The sequence below is a fragment of the Chiloscyllium plagiosum genome, chromosome 43, assembly GCF_004010195.1.
Source record: "Chiloscyllium plagiosum isolate BGI_BamShark_2017 chromosome 43, ASM401019v2, whole genome shotgun sequence".
Classification (NCBI taxonomy): domain Eukaryota; kingdom Metazoa; phylum Chordata; class Chondrichthyes; order Orectolobiformes; family Hemiscylliidae; genus Chiloscyllium; species Chiloscyllium plagiosum.
Window position 1 is genome coordinate 6,513,326 of NC_057752.1, and position 22,423 is coordinate 6,535,748.

The 22,423-nt window shown below is 41.1% G+C and overlaps 1 protein-coding gene across 2 annotated transcripts in view; it reads right to left on the minus strand.

Moving 5' to 3' along the window:
* Positions 1-22,423, minus strand: part of LOC122543329 (receptor tyrosine-protein kinase erbB-4-like) — an 82,448-nt gene that overhangs the window by 49,129 nt on the left and 10,896 nt on the right. For both annotated transcript variants that reach the window (XM_043681857.1, XM_043681858.1), the window contains exons 2-7: positions 17,813-17,999; positions 7,900-8,034; positions 5,241-5,306; positions 3,291-3,412; positions 2,043-2,184; positions 1,065-1,178 (exon numbers count right to left, since the gene is read on the minus strand). In XM_043681857.1, the coding sequence (XP_043537792.1) occupies positions 1,065-1,178; positions 2,043-2,184; positions 3,291-3,412; positions 5,241-5,306; positions 7,900-8,034; positions 17,813-17,999 (766 nt within the window). The remainder of the gene's footprint in view (positions 1-1,064; positions 1,179-2,042; positions 2,185-3,290; positions 3,413-5,240; positions 5,307-7,899; positions 8,035-17,812; positions 18,000-22,423) is intronic.

The window sequence follows — 22,423 nt, forward strand, 5'->3', positions numbered from 1 at the left end:
CCTCCCTATATTTACCCCTGACTAATGCACCTAACCTACACATCTCTGAACACTATGGGCAATTTAGCACAGCCAATTCACCTAACCTGCACATGACATCTCTGAATAGGTTGCTTAGAAATATATAAAATTCTCACATTGACATGTTCATATATTTGGGGAGGAGACTCTGTTCCAATGAAGGCTCCACACTGAAAGCCTAAACTACATTCTCAGCCATTTCTAGCATTTTCTACTTTTCTTTCAGATTTCCAGCATTTACAGATTTTTCCTATTTTTCAGTAAACCACAGACTGTTTCTATTCATAAGTGCACATTGTTTAAAATGCAACCCAATACTGCTTCCATCAAGAACCACAAATTTGACACAATGAAAAAAAGTTCACTGTCTTGCCACCAATCTCTGGGTAAAGGCCACACTAATGCTAGACCCCTGAGGGCTAATTGGTACCAGGATACTTCGGCCTCTATTTCTGTGGCTAGTGGCTTGATGGGACACAGAACTACTGACATGGGGTTGGGGGCAGAATCTGGAATTGGGAAATTCAAGGAAGTGAAATTTCTTGCAAATTCACTGTCAATTTTATCAAGTTGCTACGAGGCTAAGCTGCCGATTGTGTGCTGGCAGCAGCCACATTTACAGAGTAAAGAATGTATACCAAGTGTTAATTATGTGAACAATATAAAATGCATAAGTAAATTAGACAGCTTTATCTAAAAACATCAAATTGGAGGTTTAAAAAAACTACACTTCTCTCACTTTTTAAAATAGGCCTCTCAATATGAGATCATACCGTAGATACTTAGAACAAGCCAACAAAGATGATCTCACTGACTGGTTTTCCAGGTTAATTTCAGCTCCAGGTTCCAATGTGTTTTCAGGCACTGTGGTTTGACAGGCTGGATACAATTCAAGCAACAGAACTCAAATTCCAATCAGCCACTAACTGGTACAAACATTTCTATTTACCCCACTAATATTGTAGCTTAAGGGTGTATCTGTTGCCGGGTCACCCTGGTGAGGAAGAAAGTCTGGCCAATACTGTTCACAATTTGCTGCTCACCTTTCGGACACAGACCATCACACGGCTCGCACATTTTCACGCCATTTTTCTCAACCTCCATCTTGTCACTTGGACAAGCTCGGACACAAGAACTTTGATCAACAATAAAATTTGCTGCAGGATAAAAGACAGAGGAAACCAGTTACATTGCATGAGTACTTGCCTGAAAGTGCCAGCAATGATTTCCAGTGGTTAAAAAAATTTCACCACAAAGTAGATTGTCCATTGGCATCATTTTTAACTTAGGAGGAGATGGATGATACCAAAATGGCTAGCCATGATACACAATGCCTGATTTTCCCTCCCAGTGACTTTGGCGAAAAGAGAAATCTAATGCTACATATAATGAGCTAATTCAACATTGACAACAATTAAAATTACTCTACGGGTACATAGAATGCTGCAGAGTGTCTCCTGACTGGTGAGGATCAATAGTTGAAGGACAAAGATTTAAGATAAATTGCAGAAGATTAAAGGGAAAGTGAGGAGAACCATTTATTAAACATAATGCAACTTGCTGTTATGAACTGGAATGCACTGGTGGCAAAGTCACCAAAGACCAAATTACCTCCTTCTGCATTGAATAATTCTCTAAAATTTCTGCATGACTCTCCATGTGTTGAATGTCAGCACAACAGAAAGGCAACCCTATTCCATGTGCTTTTTAAAATGTGCACAGGCTAGTTTACAGGTAGTGGAGGTGGGATCCAAAGTCAGCATCCTGAGCCATACAGAACATGAAATTTCCAGATTCTCCCCACCAGCCTATTGAGTTAACCAAACCCAGCCTGGAAACAAATTGAGTGCGGAGAGGGACAGGATGTTTTGTTGGGAAGGCAGATCATTACTATACATAGTCCAGTGTTACAGACACTGCTGAGCATTGCGTAAGTTCTCCTGATAAACCCATCATTTAAAGAGTGTGAAATGAGAGGGAAACAATTTTCCATCAATAATATAGACATTAGATGCACTTACCAGGGCAGCTCTTCACACAGAAAGCTCCATACATATACTTGGTATCTGGGTTGCGCTCTAGCTGATAGGATTGCTTGTTGTAAATTAATGGTTGTGGACAGACTGGGACACAGGCATTACTGTCATTAAACCGCCTGCATGCCTGTGGGAACATAATCGTTATGAAAGAATCAAACTGGCTTGAGGAATAACCATTTCATAGTCTGATACTTATGCACACCATTGTTCCTCATTGCTTACACACTTTTGAGCAGTCTCAATCTGTCAGGCTCAAACACACTGTCTTTCAATTCCAATCACTCACTCCCCATCACTAATACTTACACTGCCTCTCAGACCTTGTTTCATTTCCTTTCTGTTATGTTCAGTCTGGCTGTCAGTCCCATCACAGCCTGATGAAGGGCTTTTGCCCGAAACGTCGATTTTACTGCTCCTCAGATGCTGCCTGAACTGCTGTGCTCTTCCAGCACCACTAATCCAGAATCTGGCTTCCAGCATCTGCAGTCATTGTTTTTACCTAGTCCCATCACAGTAACTCACTGTCAGCCTCAGTCCCTCAGTTCCCACTGCATTCTCCCACATTCATTCCAATTGGTCTCCATGGTGGTCTCATCATATAGCTTCTCTCTTTATGCTCATCCCTCTTCTGAGTGCTCACATTATAAATCTCTATTGCACAATCATTCTTTTTCTCATTCACCTCTCAGTTTGTGTTATTTTTTTCCCAACAGAATGTCTTCTGACCAAAGTTGAGTGTTAGTATCATTCCTGCCAGGCACTCAAATCAATCAGACATAGGACAGAATTGTCTGTCAGACAGCACTTCCTGAAGAGGAAGCAGACAAGCCTTTTTGCTTGTTCTTGACTACATCACCACCTCCTAATAAAATGGTTCAGGATCAGTTCTCAGTGTTCACTATGCCCGGTACAGTTAGAATTTACACTTCATATGAGGAAAACGGACAGGAGATCCTCAACAGCTCGGAGAGCTTCTCTAAACATAGAAACAGAGGGGTAATCAATCTGAACCATTAACTCTGTTCTCTCTCCACACCTTTTTCCAGATCTCATTATTTCGGGATGTCTGGTTTAATTTCCATGCAAACTCCTCACAGTCACCTGGGGTGGAATCAAACCTGCATTCCTGGCACTGTGGGGCAGCAGTGTTAACCACTGAGCCACCATGCCACCAGCAAATTATACTAGAGTTCACATTTTGTCACCGATTGACTGAAGGAAGATACTTACGAAACAGTCTGTATCTTTTGGCCCTGAACATCCACCGGCACATTCACTGTGGCAGCACTCACTGGGGTTGTGTTGTCCAAAGCATCGGCCATTGCACTGAGGAGCACACACTGATTTGGTCACTGTGAGGAAGAAAAGAAAGTAGTAAACAGAAAAGAGTATGTTTTGTGGTCTTGACAGTTGGAAGTGTCAAATTTAAGGAGAAAGTGAGGACTGCAGATGCTGGAGATCAGAGCTGAAAATGTGTTGCTGGAAAAGCGCAGCAGGTCAGGCAGCATCCAAGGAGCAGGAGAATCGACGTTTCGAGCATAAGCCCTTCCTGAAGAAGGGCTTATGCTCGAAACGTCGATTCTTCTGCTCCTTGGATGCTGCCTGACCTGCTGCACTTTTCCAGCAACACATTTTCAGCAGTGTCAAATTTAAGCAAAGGTTAGAATCATTACAGCTTTTTCTACTTGCTCATAATTTTTTTTACCTATTTACCTCAAGAATTAGAATTCCTGCAGTGTGGAAACAGGCCCTTCGGCCCAACAAGTCCACACTGACCCTCTGAAGAGTAACCCACCTAGACGCATTCCACTACCCTATATTTACCCCTGACTAATACACCTAGCCTAGGCATCCCTGAACACCATGGGCAATCTAGCTTCCCAATGAACCTAACCTGCACATCTTTGGATTGTGGGAGGAAACTGGAGCACCTGTAGGAAATCCATGCAGACATGGGGAGAATGTGCCAAGTCCACACAGACAGTCACCCAAGGCTGGAATCAAACCCAGGTCCCTTGCACTGTGAGGCAGCAAGGCATTGATTCCTGCCAGAGTTCTAGAGGTCAGGAACCCTTGAGCACCTCACAAAACTGAACATCGTCAGAAGGAATAACAAACATAAGGGATAGAAGTAGGTCATATAGCCCTCCAGCCTGCTCCACCATTCAATGAAATCACAACTGATCTTCTGCCTCAAATTTCTCCATTTTCTCACCTTTTTCACATTTTCTGTGATTTACTTGGTGGCCAAAAACCTATCAGATTCAGTCTTAAATAATTCATCAAATGAAACTCCAGAGCTTTCTGGGGTAGAGAATTCCAAATATCGGCAGCTCTTTGATGAATTTTCAGTCCTAAATAGTCAACACAATATTCTAATGGTCTTATTATTCCAACTTCAGGCCATACTGTGGAGGAGTAGACAAAAGAACGCACCAGTTCCTCAGTTCCTTTATCTGATAAAGAACTTGCATTTATGAGATCCCCATAACATCTCAAAGTTCTAGTGCCATTGAGATCTATTTGAATTGGCAGATAGAGCTTCAGTTTAACAACTAATCCAAAAATACTACCTTGGACAGTGCAGGTCTTCAACTGCACTACATTTAAGAATAACCTAGATAAAGTATGCGCTTTAATCTTTGGGCGAGGTTTAAAACCATAATCTTCAGACTCAGAGTGGAGGCAAGGCAACACTAATTTGTAATTATCTGTAACTAATTTGGTTAACCTTTCAGAATTCTTACATTTTGAATAAGTTATATGTATGAACAAGCACCCGAAAACAAGGGGAGCTAGCACCCTTCAACTGTGTGCGATTTTGTTTTTTTTAATCTGTAAATGTTTTCCTCACCTCTTCATATTTGTATGCTAATCATCCGTTAAATCTGGCATTGACATGTTTCAGAAATATGTGGTACATTTGGATCAAGTTCTGTAGTGCATCCATACGCAAATGCCTGTGACACACGGCAACCTTAAGCCAGTTCATGCACTGTAACTCAATGGACTGACCCTTTACTTTTTAATTTCAGTTGTACCTAGCAGTAGTAGGAATATGAGAGGCCATTTAACCCCTTGAACCTGTTCTGCTATTCAATGTGATGATCATGGCTGATCTGTGATCTAACTTCACATATACTATAACAACAGATTCAATAGGAAAGTGGGCATACTCACAGGTCTGACAGTCATCTTCACCAGGGCCCCAGCAATATCCATTACAAGATGCATGACACTTGGCACCTGAAAAAAAAGGAGAAATGTCCTCACTATGAGACAACACAGATACACTTAACAAACTAACTGATAGCATGCAAACATAATTGCCTTCAATTTTGGGGCTGCTGACATTGATCTGCTTAGAATATGGGAGGAAGTAAAATCATAGCACTTTTCAGCACAGGAGAATTTTAGAATGTTTTGTGACTAGAAGGTGGTGGAGGCATGTAGTTTTAAGGCAAGCAACCCCAGGGTTATCCATGGTAGTTGGGAATGTGAAATGAGCATTGAACTTATTGGAGGGCGGAGCAAGCTCCGAGGGGCTGTGTTGGGTGAATGGCCTACTTCTGTTCCTGTTCCCAATGTTCGTAGGAGACCATTTGATTCATCTAGCCCATGTTGCTGTGTTGTTACTACAGTGATACCCAGGCTTTGTGGTTAGCTGTGGGATCTGTCAATACTAGGTTAGGTGGATCAGGCCTGGGTGGACAATTCAACTCAAAAGCTCAACTCTTGGGAAAACTAAAATCTTAAAAATTGAGAAAACTAGGACAAGGGGATACAGGTTCAAACTAGTAAAAGGTTGCTTTTCTAAGATCAGAAAATTCTTACACACATTTTGCATTTATTACTGTCCTTGGACTAAGTACAGTATAAAGGAAGAAAAGCAGCAGGGACACTCTGGAATAATTTAAGAAACAATTGAAGGCTGAAATAGTAAGGGGGTGGCGGGGTTATATGTATTCTGAATGCATAAGCAATATTTTCTCATCCATAATTGTCTTATGATCTGCAATAATCCGAGATACATTAAGTTACAGGGCTGTACCCACAAAACTCCCACAGCCAGGGTTTTATCCCTTCCACTTAGGCGACTCAAGAATGTTTTGATAGAGGCCGAACAGAATACCAACTGAGTGTTTTCCAAGTCTAGGAAAGGCTTATCCTCCGAGGAAATGTCAGGGGAGGTAAGGGCTAATGAGGAAGAGGAAAATTAATAAAAATAAGTAAGAGTTCCACTTTCAAAAACATTCAGTCTGCTTTCTTCAGGTGAAACACGTATTCACCTGCTCATTTTATTTCGGTGGTTGGTTCGCTGATTTAGATGGACGGCTGCTTTGTGATGCACAGTAGCTCCAACATCATGGGTTCAATTCCTGTACCAGCTGAGGTACTGTGAAAGACTCTCCTTCTCAACTTCTAACGTCTGGTGACCCTCAGGTTAAACTCGTCACCAGTTATCTCTCTCTCTCTCTTTCTCTCTAACGAGAGAACAGCTCTATGGTCTGATAAGATTATTGCAATTTTTATCTGACACAACAAAATTCCAACATTTTTCACTTAACTGAGAATTAATAGCAAGATTTTTTTAAAAAGATCCCAATCCTAATTAGTTTAAAATTAATTAGATGTGTGGATTTTCCCTTTTCTTTGGGACATTCTTTTTCACATCATTGTTTTGAACTTTGAAATATTCTGTTTTAGATGGGTTCATAGTGACAGAGCCTGGTACAAACTGCACCATACATTTATGTCAGCTTAGCTCAGTTGTTCCAAATTCCATGACAGAGACTTGAACACATAATCTAGACTAGGGAATCTGAGGGGGTGCATTGTAAGAGGTGCCATCTTTCATTGAGATGTTTGACTGAGATCCCATCCACCTCCTTAGAAGAAGATCAAAGATTCCAGCCACGATTTGAAGGTGTATGGAGGACTCCTGATGTCTTGGCCAATATTTAACCCAACCAAGCCCCCACCAAACCATCGACTAGTAATTGATCGCATCGCAATTAATGGAACTTTTCTGTGCACAAATTCACTTCTGCATTTGGCTCTATAATAACAGTAATGATCAGTTTCAAGAATACTTTGAAATATCTGGGAATGTGAATGGTGCTCTATAAATGCTAATTTACATATCAACCTTATTATTATTATAAAGCATAGCGCGGGGGGGAGCTGGAAAAAAAAAACTATCATCCAAACCCACACTCTGATCAGACCACAGAAGCCAGCTGGAGAGAAACACCCAGAAATAGCTAAACCAAACCAGAAAATCTCTTCTGTGCCCCCTCCAGCCCAACTGCCAGTCAAATAGTCCAGAAGAAAGCCTCAGATTAACAATGTACCTGAACCTAACCACATTTCAAAGTTAAATTGACCAAACTGCTTTTGTGTTTTTTGTGAGCTGGGGGCTGGGGAGAGGAGGCCAAATCTGTGCTTGAGAAGGACTGGATCAGACACTTCTGTAATGTCCCGAGAATTGAACAGCCAACTATTCACAAATGAAAAATGGCCATTTAGGTAGAGTATTGGAAGCCATAATGCATATAAAAGCCAAAAATGGCCATTTAGGTAGAGTATTGGAAGCCATAATGCATATAAAAGCCAAAGTGCACATGTAGGCATTCACCAGTCAGTATCAGTAGCTCAGGAAAAGGAAAGTTAATAGAAGGAGAAATTGTGCACAAGAAGTCAAAACATTTGAGACAGAGTTTGACATTTGGAACACTAAGGCCTTCACCTTTAAGAAAAAGGACCAACTTATTATGAAAATTATAAAACCATAGATTCCAAATTTGGAGGACTCCAATTGATTGACTGCTATACTTACAGCCTTTTACGGAATCCTTTGTCTCGTTGAAGTCCAACCTCTCCTTTGGGTTGTGAAGAATGTCAGCCCAGTTGATGGCCTGTGTGTGACACAGGAAATTGTTGCTTTCCAAATACACACCTCCCAGCAGAATCTCTACACCACAAAAAAAGGACAGAGAAGGAGATAATGTTTATCCACCTGAAATATTTAATAAAATCTATGGATACTTTCTTTAAAAAAAACAAAATATCAACATTATATAATACTTTAGTCATCTGTCTTTTGGGTCAAACAATTATTTTCAAATACTATAAAATATTACATAGAACCCATTCTTCCTAGAGGATTGCTTATTTGGATGAAAGAAAACTAAAATCTCCACCAGGTGGCTCAGTAGGTAAATGCACCACATATACTGGTGAAAAAGGAAGTCATGCATATATCTAGTTTTGCATCACTCTTCTCCAGAAAGGTCTCAAAGCATTTGCATTCAAAAATTTTGTTGAAATGCAGTAATTGCAAATACATGGTCAAATGCTCTTCTGCACTCAGCAAGGGCCCTCATTCAGCCTAATAGACCAGGAAAGCTCCAAGCTCAATTACTAGCTTCATGTTGAATTACTAGATCTCAACAATGGATTTCAATATTATTGAGCGAAGGAAAGCAAACAAAGAAAAAAAATCACACTGGGTTTCTGACCCTGGTTGTGATCTTCTAATCTCTGCCAGCTCTGTGTAGTCAGATGTGATATCTGCACTCCTCCAATTCTGACCCCTTGAACATCCCAGTTTCAATTGTGCGCCATTGGCACCTATGCCTTTAGCTGCCAGGTCCCCAAGTTCTGGAATTCCTTCCCCCCCCCCCCCCCCCATCTCATTCTTTCAGTCATACAGTTGGTTCTGCTATAACACATCTTTCTTCAACGTGCATTGTCTATAACGCGATTGAAGAATTTAGACCATTATTTGTAGAACACAACCTTTCCTCATCTGTTTTGGCTATAACACGATTCCAGTCTCATTTGTTTAAATGGTGCTGCTATTACACAATTTTCTTATAAAGCAGGATTGCACAGAAACAGAACTATCCCATTATATCAGAACAGATTGTACCATATAATAACCTCTCTCTTTGACCAAGGTTTTTGTTAAATCAATCCCCTATCTCCTTATATGGCTCAGTTCCAACCAAACACCTTTGCGATATTTTACTATGTTAAATATGCTATATAAATGCAAGTCGCTATTGTTGAATGGAGTAATTTTATATAAGATGATGGTTCTGAAAGAGAGTTAATGTTGAAGTTATAATGCCTCCACTCAGTCTGATGATGGCACACTTACTTTGAGTGGCAAAACAGTTGGTCTTGCACAAGGTCCTGTTGGAGACAGACATGGCATACTAAAGTCAAGGAGATGTACAGCACGGAAACAGACCCTTCAGTCCAACTCATCCATGCTGACCAGATATCCTAACCTATTTAGTCTCATTTGCCAGCACTTGCCCCATATCCCTCTAAACCCTTCCTATTCATATACCCATCCAAATGCCTTTTAAATGTTGCAATTGTACCAGCCTCCACCACTTCCTCTGGCAGCTCATTCCATACACGTACCATCCTCTGCGTGAAAAGGTTGCCCCTTAGGTCTCTTTTATATCTTTCCCTTCTCACCCTAAACCTATGCCCTCTAGTTCTGGACTCCCCAAACCCAGGGAAAAGAGTCTCTCTATTTATCCTATCCATGCCCCTCATAATTTTGTAAACCTCTATAAAGTCACCCCTCAGCATCCGACGCTCCAGGGAAAACAGCCCCAGCCTGTTCAGCCTCTCCCTGTAGCTCAAATCCTCTAACCCTGGCAACATCCTTGTAAATCTTTTCTGAACCCTTTCAAGTTTCACAACATCTTTCCTATAGGAAGGAGACCAGAATTGCACGCAATATTCCAACAGTGGCCAAACCAATGTCCTGTACAGCCACAACATGACCTCCAAACTCCTGTACTCAATACTCTGACCAATAAAAGAAAGCATACCAAACGCCTTTGTCACTATCCTATCTACCTGCGATTCCACTTTCAAGGAGCTATGAACCTGCACTCCCAAGTGTATAAGTCCTGCTAAGATTTGCTTTCCCAAAATGCAGCACCGAGGGCCCAGCACCAATCGTTGTGGCACTCCACTGGTCACAGGCCTCCAGTCTGAAAAACAACGCTCCACCACCACCCTCTGTCTTCTACCTTTGAGCCAGTTCTGTATCCAAATGGCTAGTTCTCCCTTTATTCCGTGAGATCTAACCTTGCTAACCAGTGTCCCATGGGGAACCTTGTTGAACGCCTTACTGAAGTCCATATAGCTGGTACAATTACAACGTTTAAAAGGCTTCTGGATGGATAAATGCATAGGAAGGGTTCAGATGGATATGGGCCAAATGCTGGCAAATGGGATAGGTTCAAATTTGGATGTCTGGTTAGCGTGGACAAAATGGACTGAAGTGTCTGTTTCCATGCTGCATGATTCTATTTTGCGTGTTCCTGAAGCATGCCCCCCACAGACTAAGTGTTGGACTAATCACCTTAACCTCAACAAATGAAGGGGTTTTGCATTTGTTAAATAAAATAAATATATTTATTCACTGGAGAAACATATTGCAACAGGAGATTTTTTTGTGAAGTGCAAAAACAGAGCAATATATTTGAGCGGTCAGAATAATGCTGGTGTTATGAAAATGTGGGTGTAGTGTACCTTTAAGAGAGTTAAAAGTAACTGAACTACTTGACAGCACCAGGTGTTCTTAAAAAAGACATAATGTAACCTTTTGGTCCAGCAGTAAGGGTAGCTGGTTGCTTGGAGACACAAACAGATTCGAATTAGGCCAATCAGTTTAAATTATATCCCCCCAAAAAAACCAAATTCCAATCCAGTTTGAATTTAGTATATTGACAATCTTAAAAGCCAATGATACAATTCGATGCTTTGGGAGTATAAGACGGGGGAAAATTGAACAGTTGAGAAGAGAACTGCCAAGCTACTGGCTTGTAAAAACTGCCCGAAAATAGCTCTCTTAAAGGTACCTTTATCGATCAGTAACCTGTGAAGCAGAATCCCGAACAAGAAGAAAAGAAGACAGGAATACAGAGAAGAACTGAAAGCTGCCTGGTTTTGAGATAAGTAGTTTTGTTTTGTAAATCTTAATCGAGATTTTTATTGGATCAAGATTGTAGAGGGGAAAGTAAAAGATAGGTTAGAGGAAGAAGTTGTGAATAGTTGTTAGTTAGTGATTCTCTGTTATACTTTAAGAAATAAAGTTGTTCATTTTTACTTTAAATAGTTCTTGGCCTCTTAAATTTTCACAGATTACTGCATGGAATAAATCTTTTCTGATTTGCTGGTTTAAATTAAGCAGGAGAGTTTACCCTGTGTCGTAACACTGGATGCAAAGAGTGTATATTTTCTCAGCATTCCTCACTGGTCTGTTGAATCTTATAGACTAGCTGAAGCACTATCATTTTCTGTATTTGTACAGTGATGTACATTGTGTTGAAGAGATCAATTCATAGTCTCTGGTACCGTACAATGTATTTGCCAAATTTGTGTTTATTAAAATGGCTGCTCTTTTCCTTCTGCAATGGAACTCTCAACTGTTGATAATTCAAAATGCAACTGCTGAAAAGTATCATGTTGACTTTAGTTGTAAATGCCCCCTTCCCACTTCCATTAAAAATAGAAGGTGAAAAGACAAATTCTTCAGCATAACTTCTACATACCTTGATGTACATACAGCCTATACTGAGGGTGGGAGGAAACCAAGTCAAAATAATTAAATATACACTTTCTTCACGGAGGAAAATCATTTTTAAATAGGAATGAGGAGCATGGATGGGGTGAATAGCCACGGTCTTTTTCCTAGGGTGGGGGAATCCAAAACTAAAGACATAGGTTTAAGTTAGAGGGGAAAGATTTAGAAAGGACCTGAGGGGCAATGTTTTAATGCAGAGTGTGGTGCGTGTTTGGAATGAGCTGCCAGAAGTAGTGGTGGAGGTGGATACAGTTACAACATTTAAAAGGCATCTGGATGGTTACATGCACAGGAAGGGTTCAGAGGGATGTAGGCCAAGTGCTGGCAAAAAGGGAAAGGTCAGATCGGGATGTCTGGTTGGCGCGAATGAGTTGGATCGAAGGGTCTGTTTTCTTACTGTATGATTCTAAGCGTGAGAACTTTGAATCAGTACTGATCTCCAGCACAGGTCACAATTAACAACAAGACACGAGGTCTTTTATGTAGAAAAATGGCTTCGCAGAGATGAAAGGGAAAGATAGCTAGTGCATTAAAGGCTGAGAGATGAGATGGATGACTGAAAGCTGAGTGGAAGTTGGAAGGGTTTAAGGATGGATTCTAAAGAGTGGATTTCGGAGAGGATAGGGATAACGGGGAAATCTGTTCCTCTTGTTCAAGAACCGAATTTATTCCAATACGTCCAGAAGCAACAGGATAACTAACAATTTGTGACATTACAAGCCAAAGGAAGCTACACTCTGTAAAGCGAATTGATGAGATGAATATTTGACAATATCTGTTGCTACATAAGTTCACACATTTAAGTACTCATTGCTTGCATTAACATGGCACTTTTTTGCTTTTATTTTTGAAGTAGTCATGATTTGGAGATGCCGATGTTGGACTGGGGTGTACATAGTTAAAAATCACACAACACCAGGTGATAGTCCAACAGGTTTGATTGGAAGCACACCAGCTCGTGTGCTTCCAATCAAACCTGTTGGACTATAACCTGGTGTTGTGTGATTTTTATCTTTGAAGTAAAAATCTTTGTAATTCCACAATGTGCCACCAGATGAATGCACAGGATCGAGTCTACATTACAGAAGGCTGGTGGCAGCAATCTCAGGAGAAAGGCATTTTCCGAGGAGCTGGTTAAGGAATACAAATGTGAGCTCTCTTTATACAATAACAAGAGGTCTATTGGAGGCCACCCTGAAGTGTAAATGAAGGCATCAAAAGTTTGTTGAAGGAGAAACTTTCACTGAATATCTCTGACCAAATGTGCCAGTGACAGTAAAGTTAACCAACTGCTACCACTGCTTCAAGCTCATAATTCCAATTCAAAGCAAAGATGGGCTAATCACTGAGCTCACCCATGCAGACCAACAACTTGCTTTCACCCTACAACCTTCCAAAATATCTGCCCTCCTCCAGGAGCTCAATTTTAATCACTCCACCTTTGGCAACAAAATCTTCAAGTTGCTTTTCAGAAGGTTGGTGTAGACTTGATGGACCAAATGGCACCTTTCTGCACTGTAGGGATTCTATGATTCTTAAAACTATTTCCTTAACCAAACATTTGATCATCTGACTTAATATCTCATTAAATGGCTGAGGTGTCGTTTTGTCTGATGATGCAGCTCTGAAGTGCTTTAGGATATTTTGGTACACTAAAAGCACTACATAAATGCAAATTGTTGTTATCTTCAGTTGCTTTGAAGCCTCATTAATGCACATGCAGTCTCCCAATTGCTATATTTGCCCTGCAGTGTAACCAGGATGATGGAGGGGCTATAGGATCTACCTCGATTACTGACCTACATTCACTGAAAGGGTACTTGTAAAGAGAACATCAATACTCAACTTGATCATGGCAGGGCAATTCAAGACATTCGCTTTGCAACAAGCTTTATCATGAGCTCCCTCATGACCCAATATGAGGAACTAAGTCATATAGATCAGGACATCTCCAATTCAATTTCTGGTATGAATTTGAATTGAATTGAATATATTGTCAAGTCTACCAAAGCACAAATATAAGCTTTGTCTTGCGAGCAATACAAGCAGTTCACATAGTTAAATATCTTAGATAAGTAAATAATAGGTTACCAGCGGTAAATACAAAAACACAGGGACAGGCGAATGTTAAGGGTTTGTGAGTCCATTCAGTATTCTAACAACAGTAGGATAGAAACTGTTGCGAAACCAGCTGGTGCGTGTGTTCAGGCTTCTGTAACTTATCCCCAATGGTAGAGGTTGTAGAAAAGCATTGCCAGGATGGGATGGATCTTTGAGAATGCTGGCAGCCCTTCCTTGACAGTGGGCCTGGTGATGGATTCTAAAGATGGGAGGTTGGCCTTTGTGATTGTCCGGGCCGAGTTCACCACTCTCTGTAATCATCTCCGATCTTGAATGGTACAGTTGCCATACCAGGTAGTGATACATCCAGACAGAATGCTCTCGGTAGTGCACCTATAGAAGTTGGGAAGGGTATTCGTCGTCATGCCAAATTTCCTGAGCTGCCTGAGGAAGAAGAGACGTTGTTGGGCCTTTGTAAGCAGTGCGTCCACATGAAGAGTCCAAGAAAGCTTGTTGTGGATGACCACTCCCAGGAGCTTGACATTCTCCATTCGTTCCATCTCTGTGCTGTTAATGTGTAGGGGGGCATGAGTAACATCCCACTGAAAGTCAATAATGAATTCCTTGGTTTTGTTGACATTGAGAGCTAGGTTGTTCTCAGAATGCAAAATGTAATTCTGGGTCCTAACTGGGGCAGAGCAATTAGCCTCTAGCTAAGAAGAGGAAAACCAGTCAGGGTTCTTGTAGTTCAGCACATTTCAACTGTAAAATGCGTTTTATGTAGTATCAGATGGGAATAGAATCAGACTCAACTTTGATGTGTCCTAGTCAAACAGTCCACTCACACTGACTGTCTGAGTTCCATCTTGAGAAAGCTGGATGACATATTAGAGGGGTTCTTGGCACCTGTATAGGCAGTGTGAAACAAACTCTTCAAGAGAAGAAGCAGGATGGGTGAGTATGATGCATAGCAGAAAAGCTGCAGGGTGGCTTTCTGCTGGCTAAATTTCACCATGCATATCCTTTTTGCTGCTTTGCTTTCTGAAATTTGGCTCCAATCCTGTTCCCCGGCTGAAAATCTGGTTTGACAGAAACTGTGCTTTTCTCACTGACTCATTGCAAAAGTCACAACAAATAAATCTTTTAATTACACCCGTCAAGTATCATCCAAACCCATGGATTTAACAGAGAATTCGAATGAGCTGGAGGGAAACACCAAGAGATTGTCGGTACAAAACAGACAGACAGTCTTCTTTTCCACCTGCTTAATTTGCAAGCCTTCAGATCTGAAACAATGCCTCCTTCTTAATTTAATCAACTTCCTTCGTTACGACCAGGGCTGGAGGAGTGCATTGTTGCTCGAGCTCCATTATTTCACCAGTCACAAAGCATAAATAAAAATACTTTTCTCCAATTACCAAGATGACCAATTAAATGCCTTACCTATATTGAGTTTTTAAAGTGACAAGATCAGTCAACCTGATTTTTTAAAATCAAAACAATTATTGGTTTATTATTAAAGCAAAACTGATTCAAAAAGATGCAATAACTAGTTAACATACAGTCAGTAAGATAGAAACCGAAATTCTTCTTCCTCTAAATATCCCCAAAACACACGTGTAAACATGCAGACCCTCAAGGAGAAGAGAAAAATAAAAGGTTGCTCTGCAGAGATTAGCTTTCTGGAAAAAAATCACTTTATTAAATAGATAATGTTTAAAGGCAAAAGAACAAAAGATAGAATATTGGAGTGTCTATTGCTCAAATGTTCTCGCACATGTGGTCAGTCACTAATCATGTATGGTTGTTTTTGAAGTCTTAGAACATAGAACATTCCAGCGCAGTACAGGCCCTTTGGCCCTCGATGTTGCACCGACTTGTGAAACCAATCTGAAACCCTTCTAGCTACACTATTCCATTTTCATCCATATGTTTGTCCAATGACCATTTAAGTGCCCTTAAAGTTGGCGAGTCTACTACTATTGCAGGCAGTGCATTCCATCCCCCTACTACTCCAAATAAAAAAACTACCTCTGACATCTGTCCTATATCTATCACCCCTCAATTTAAAGCTATGCCCCCTTGTGTTAGCCATCACCATGTAAGGAAAAAAGGCTCTCACTGTCCACCATATCTAACCCTCCCATTATCTTATATGTCTCAATTAAGTCACCTCTCAACCTTCTTCTCTCCAATGAAAACAGCCTCAAGTCCCTCAGCCTTTCCTCGTAAGACCTTCCCTCCTTACCAGGCAACACCCTAGTAAATCTCCTCTGAATCCTTTCCAAAGATTCCACATGCTTCCTATAATGCGGTGACCAGAACTGTATGCAATATTCCAAGTGCAGCCACACCAGAGTTTTGTACAGCTGCAGCATGACCTCATGGTTCTGAAGCTCAATCCCTCTACTAATAAAAACTAACACACCATATGCCTTCTTAACAACCCTATCAACCTGAGTAGCAACTTTCAGCGATCTATGTACATGGACACTAAGATCTCTCTGCTCATCTACACTACCAAGAATCTTATCATTAAGCCCAGTACTCTGCATTTTTGTTCCTCCTTCCAAAAGTGAATCACCTCACACTTTTCCACATTAAAATCCATTTGCCACCTCTCAGCCCAGCTCTGCAGCTTATCCATGTCCCTCTGTAACCTACAACATCCTTCTGCACTATCCACAATTCCACTGATCTTAGTGTCATCCGCAAATTTACTAACCCATCCTTCTATGCCCTCATCCAGGTCGTTTATAAAAATGATAAACAGCAGTGGACCCAAAACAGATCCTTGCAGTACACCACTAGTAACTGAACTCCAGGATGAACATTTTCCATTAACCACCATTAACCACTTCTTTCAGCTTAGCTAATTTATGATCCAAACCGTTACATCACCCTCAATCCCATGCCTCCATAGTTTGTGCAATAGCCTACTGTGGGGAATCTTATCAAATGCCTTACTGAAATCCATACACACCACATCAACCACTTTGCCCTCATCCACCTGGTTGGTCACCTTCTCAAAGAACTCAATGAGGTTTGTGAGGCACGACCTACCCTTCACAAAACCGTGTTGACTATTCCTAATCAGCTTATTCCATTCTAGATGATTATAAATCCTATCTCTTATAATCTTTTCCAACACTTTACCCGCAAGCGAAATAAGGCTCACTGGTCTATTCCCCTTCTTGAACAAAGGAACAACATTTGCTATCCTCAAGTCTTCTGGCACTATTCCTATCGACAATGACAACATAAAGATCAATGCCAAAGGCTCGGCAATCTCCTCCCTGGCTTCCCAGAGAATCCCAGGAATCCAGCCCTTATCTATTTTTACACTTTCCAGAATTGCTAACACCTCCTCCTTGTGAACCTCAATTCCATCTAGTCTAGTAGCCTGAATCTCAGTATTCTCCTCAACCAACATAGTCACACTAGAAAAAGACTATTGACAAAAAATATTCATTTAGCACTTCCCCTATGTCCTCTGACTCCATGCATAAGTCTTACAGATAAGCTTGCTCAGGAAACACAAACTGGAGATGTTCCTTCAATCACTTTTTCAAAAGAACAAATAGATTTCACTTGAACTTAATAGAAGGTTTTCTTTTCAGAAATAAGAAGGTTTAACTGGGCAGCTTGTTCTTAGTAGGCTTTCTTCCAACTAAACGATAGTGAGAACTGCAGATGCTGGAAAGTCAGAGTCAATAAAGTGTGGAACTTGAAAAAGCATAGCAGGTCAAGCAGCATCATAGGAGGAGAGGAGTTGATGTCTCAGGTCGGAACCTTTCACCTTGATGGTTAAACAGCTTGTCAACACTCAATATATATGTTCTCATTGGTCAGGTACAGTTGTCTATGGGACTTGACCTGAGCACTCCTTTCAGAATAGGAGAAAAAGTCACAATGTCTGCAAAGGTGCCCACAGTCATTGGAAATCCACGGTTAGGAGCTTAGTCAAGTGCTGAATCGACATTGGTAAAAGGGAATCTATGCCTTGCCCTCTTTGTATTGCACTGATCCTCCCAACAGCTTCTCCATTCACCCAGCATTTCAACAATCCTACCTGTTAGCTGTTTAAATCCAAGCTGTTTCAACCCATGAACTCCATCCTTCCGATAATTGAGAATGACCGAGAGTGCATACTTGTCATCATACAGCTTTGTGCCACGTATAATTCGTAGGTTTTCTAAAGGAAGATACTCAAACTGATTGAGAGCCACTAGAACGTATCCAGTCACCTCCCGGATCGACTGTGAGTGAGGGAAGGGTGGGTGGAATAGAAAGCAAAATTAAGTCAGTATAAGGGGTGTAATCATTAGACAATAACATAATTTAATGAGGAAGAAATCAGTGCCCCAATGGCTGAATTTGCAATACACTCCCCAGAGTGAAGCTGGGATAAGAGGAACTTTTGCTTCAGTCCTGGCCTGTGTTGACTTATTTGATCTCACAGAGGACAACAGGGGAATGACAGAACTGGCCTCAGTTCAGAATTTGGAGGCGAGAATTGGGGCTGAGAAATCAGACAGGGTCCCATTTCTGACCACTGTCCACTGACGAAAGAATCAAGAGAATAAAAAGGTATTGAATTAAGGTGAATGACATGAGGAAGAATGCCTTTACATAGCAAGTGGTTAGGACCACCTTGAGTGCACAATGGAGGCTGTTTCAATCATAACTTTCAACAGCGTGTTGGATAATTATCTGAAGAGAAAACATTTACATGATTACAGGGAAAAGGCAGGAGAATGGGGCTAGGAGAGCTGTTCTCCCTAACTTAGACTTCTCTTTTCTTCTAAGATGCTTCTTAAAACCTACCTCCTTAATCAATCTTTTGCTGACTTATCCTAATATCTCCTTATATAGCTCGATGTTGCAAAGTTTTAATGATGATACTCTTATGAAGCTGTGTTAAAGGCATTATGTAAATCCAATTTGTTCACAATTCAAGAACTAGTAACCTCAATTCAATCTCAGCAACAATATTGGTCTTAAATGAATTTTGGTTTATGTTCACAAATGTTCACTGTCCCAAAAATAATAACAATCATGTTTCTGGTTGATTTCATGATTCAGTCTCTTTCACAAATACAAAATGTGAGAGCTATTACTTGTGATGAACACTTATTATTTGTGTCAAACAGCTGCTGAATATGATGGTCACATCATCTGGGCATTTTTTTCCTTCTGTGCTCTAACCAATCTATAATTCTATGATGCCTGCTGAAGAATGCCTGTGTGGGGATTTTGGTTGATGAATGTGGTGTTCAGCAATGACTTCCTCACAGGTATTCTGCTCAGTATAACGAATATTTCTGATCAGCATTAAAATAATAAGAATCAGAAATCTAGGTCTGTTGGTCTTAGATTCACAGAATAGACAAGGTAGTAGAGGATAACCAGAAGCAATTAGTGTCTCTAGAAGAGAGGTATAAACTGGAGGTATAAAAATACATTTTATTTCATTTTCAATATTCAGATCTTCCCTCAATTTGTTTATACTGTGTTGCCTAACCACATAAATGGCTGAACTCTGCACTGTTGCATCAAACATATGGGGATGATGATCATAACTTTAAGTCATTGTGGGAAGCAATAAGCAAAGGGCAGAAGTGTGAATACTTAAATGAACTACACGGCATCAATGTCAACTTCACCAGTTTCCTCATCTCCCCTTCCCCCACCTCATCCCACCTCCAACTCGGCACCGTTCCCCTTGAACTGTCCTACCTGTCCATCTTACTTTCCACCTATGCACTCCACCCTCCCCTCTGACCTATCACCATCACCCCCATCTGCATCTACTGTACCTATCGCCTTCCCAGCAATCTTTCCCCCACCCCCACCCTCATATTTATCACTCAGCCCCTTTTCCCCCTCCCCACATTCCTGCTGTACTTTTCCAGCGCCACCCTTTTCAACACTAGTGCAGCAGTGTCTAAACTGGGGGAAGGCCAATTTCAATATCATTAGACAGGATCTGGCAAAAGTAGACTTGCAGATAGGTCTACATTTGGAAAGTGGGAATCTTTTAAAAATAGTATAGTAAGAATTCAGGGCTAGCGTATTCCTTTAAGAATGAATGGCAAGAGCAGCAAGTCCAGGGAGCCCTGGATGTTTAGGGGATACTGAGAGTTGAGAAAGGAAAAAGGAAGCTTATGTTGGGTATAATGGATTAAAAACAGGGGAGGCCCTTCAAAGGTATAGGGTGTAGGGGGTTGCTTAAAAAATAAAATTAGGAAGGCAAAGAGGGGCAATGAAATATCTTTGGCAGATAGGATCAAGAAAAACCCCAAGGTGTTTTAGAGTGGTGCCTGTTAAAGACCAAACAGGCAACCTGTGTGTGGAGCCAGAGGATGTGGGTGAGATCTTAAATGAATATTTCTCATCTATATTCATAAAGGAGAAAGACATTGTAGCTGGGGATTTCAGTTGGGATGGTGAGGCTCTAGAGCCAAGATTAGAGTAGTGTTGGAAAAGCACAGCAAGTCAGGCAGCATCCGAGGAGCAGGAAAATCGACGTTTCGGGCAAAAGCACTTCTTCATTCCTGCTCCTCAGATGCTGCCTGACCTGCTGTACTTTTTCAGCACTATAATCTTGACTCTAACCTCCAGCATCTACAGTACCCACCTTCTCCTGGTGAGGCTCTAGTTTTAATGGGAAAACAGGTATAAATCCCCAGGACCTGATGAGATGGGAAGCAATGGAGAAGATTGCTGAGGCCTTGACAGAGTTATTTAGTACTTCACTAACCACAGATGATTGGAGAATAGTTAATGTGATTCCTTTGTTCAAGAAGGGCATCAGGATAGGCCAGTTAATTACACACCAGTTAGCCTGATGTCAGTGGTAGAGAAATTATTGGAAAAAATTTTGAGGGACAGGATTAATCAACACTTGGAAAGGCAAAGATACTCAATGTGAATCTATTACAGGGAGATCCTGTCTGACTAATTTAATTGAAATATACTGATGAGGTAATACAACTGATGTGGTTTACATGGATTCAGTAAGGCCTTTGACAAGGTCCTACATGGAAGGCTGGCCCAAAGGGTAAGAGTCCATAGGATCCAACATAAGTTTGCAAACTGGACCCAAAATTGGTTTGCAAATAGGAGGGTTTTTTTTAGTGATTGGAAGTCTGTGACCAATGGTGTACCACAGGGATCAGTGCTGGGACCCTTGCTATTTGTCATGTACATTAACAACTTGGATGTGAGTGCAGGAGGTGTGATTAGTAGGTTTGCAGATGACATGAAAATTGGTGGTGTTATTGATAGTAAAGAGGATAGTCTCAGGTTACAATCTGATAATCATCAGCTGGTAAATTGGGCAGAGCAATGGCGGATGGAATTTAGCTCTGACAAGCACAAGGTAATGCATTTTGGGAGCACTAAATAAGGGAAGAATATACACTATGAATATCCCTATGGAGCACTGAGGAACAAAGAGACTTTGGTGCAGAAGTCCATAGATCGGTGTCAGCACAGGTTGACACAGTGGTGAAGGTCGTGTATGGGATGCTTGCCTTCATTAGCCAGGGTATGGAATATAGGAGCAAGGAAGTCTTGTTACAACTTTATAAAGCATTGGTTAGCCTACAGATGGAATACCATATGCAGTTCTGGTCGCCACATCCGAAGGACATCATTGCACTGGAGAAAATATAGAGGTCATTCACCAGGATGTTACCTGGGATGGAAAGTCTCAGTTTCGAGGAGAGACTGGATAGACTGGGCTTGTTTTACCTGGAAAACAGAGGAGGCTGAGGGGGTGATTGAGGAAAACAAAATTGAGAGGCATGGACAGGGTAAATCGTGTGAATCTTTTCCCCTGGCAGATATCATAGAATCCCTACACTGTGGAAATAGGCCATTAGGCCCAACAAGTCCACACCAACCCTCCAAAGAGTAACCCACATAGACCCATTCCCCTACACTACATTTACCCCTGATTAATGCACCTGACCTACACATCCCTGAAACACTATGGGCAACTTAGCATGGCCAATTCACCTAACCTGCACATCTTTGGATTGTGGGAGGAAACCGGAGCAAACCCACGCAAACATGGGGAGAATGTGCAAATTCTGCACAGATAGTCACCTGAGGCTGGAATTGAACCTGGGTCCCTGGTGCTGTAAGGCAGCAGTGCTGACCACTGAGCCACCATGCTACCCCTATGTCTAAGACCAAAGGACATACATTTAAGCTGAGGAGTAAATGTTTAGAGGGGATCTGAGGAAAATGGTTTCACCTAGAGAGTGATAGAAATATGGAACGTGCTGCTTGAGAGGGTGCTGGAGGTATGTACTCTCACAATATTTAAGCAGCAGCTGGACAAGCACTTAAAATGCCAGGGCATAGTAAACTGTGGACTAAGTGCAGACAAATGGGATTAGTGTATTTTGCTGTTTGTTGGTTAGCATATGCATAGTGGGCCGAAGAGACTTTTTCTATGTTGTATGACTCTTTGCCTTCCAGGACAGATACAGCATGGATTACAGAGTAAAACTCTCTCTACTGTTTTAAGACTGAAAGTAAAGCTTCCTCAACACTGTCCCCATGAAACATTCCAAATTCAGGGACAATACAGGGTCAAATACAGAGTAAAACTCATTCTACTCTGTCGAACTAAACGTAAATTGAAAATAAAATGCTCTTGACATCATCC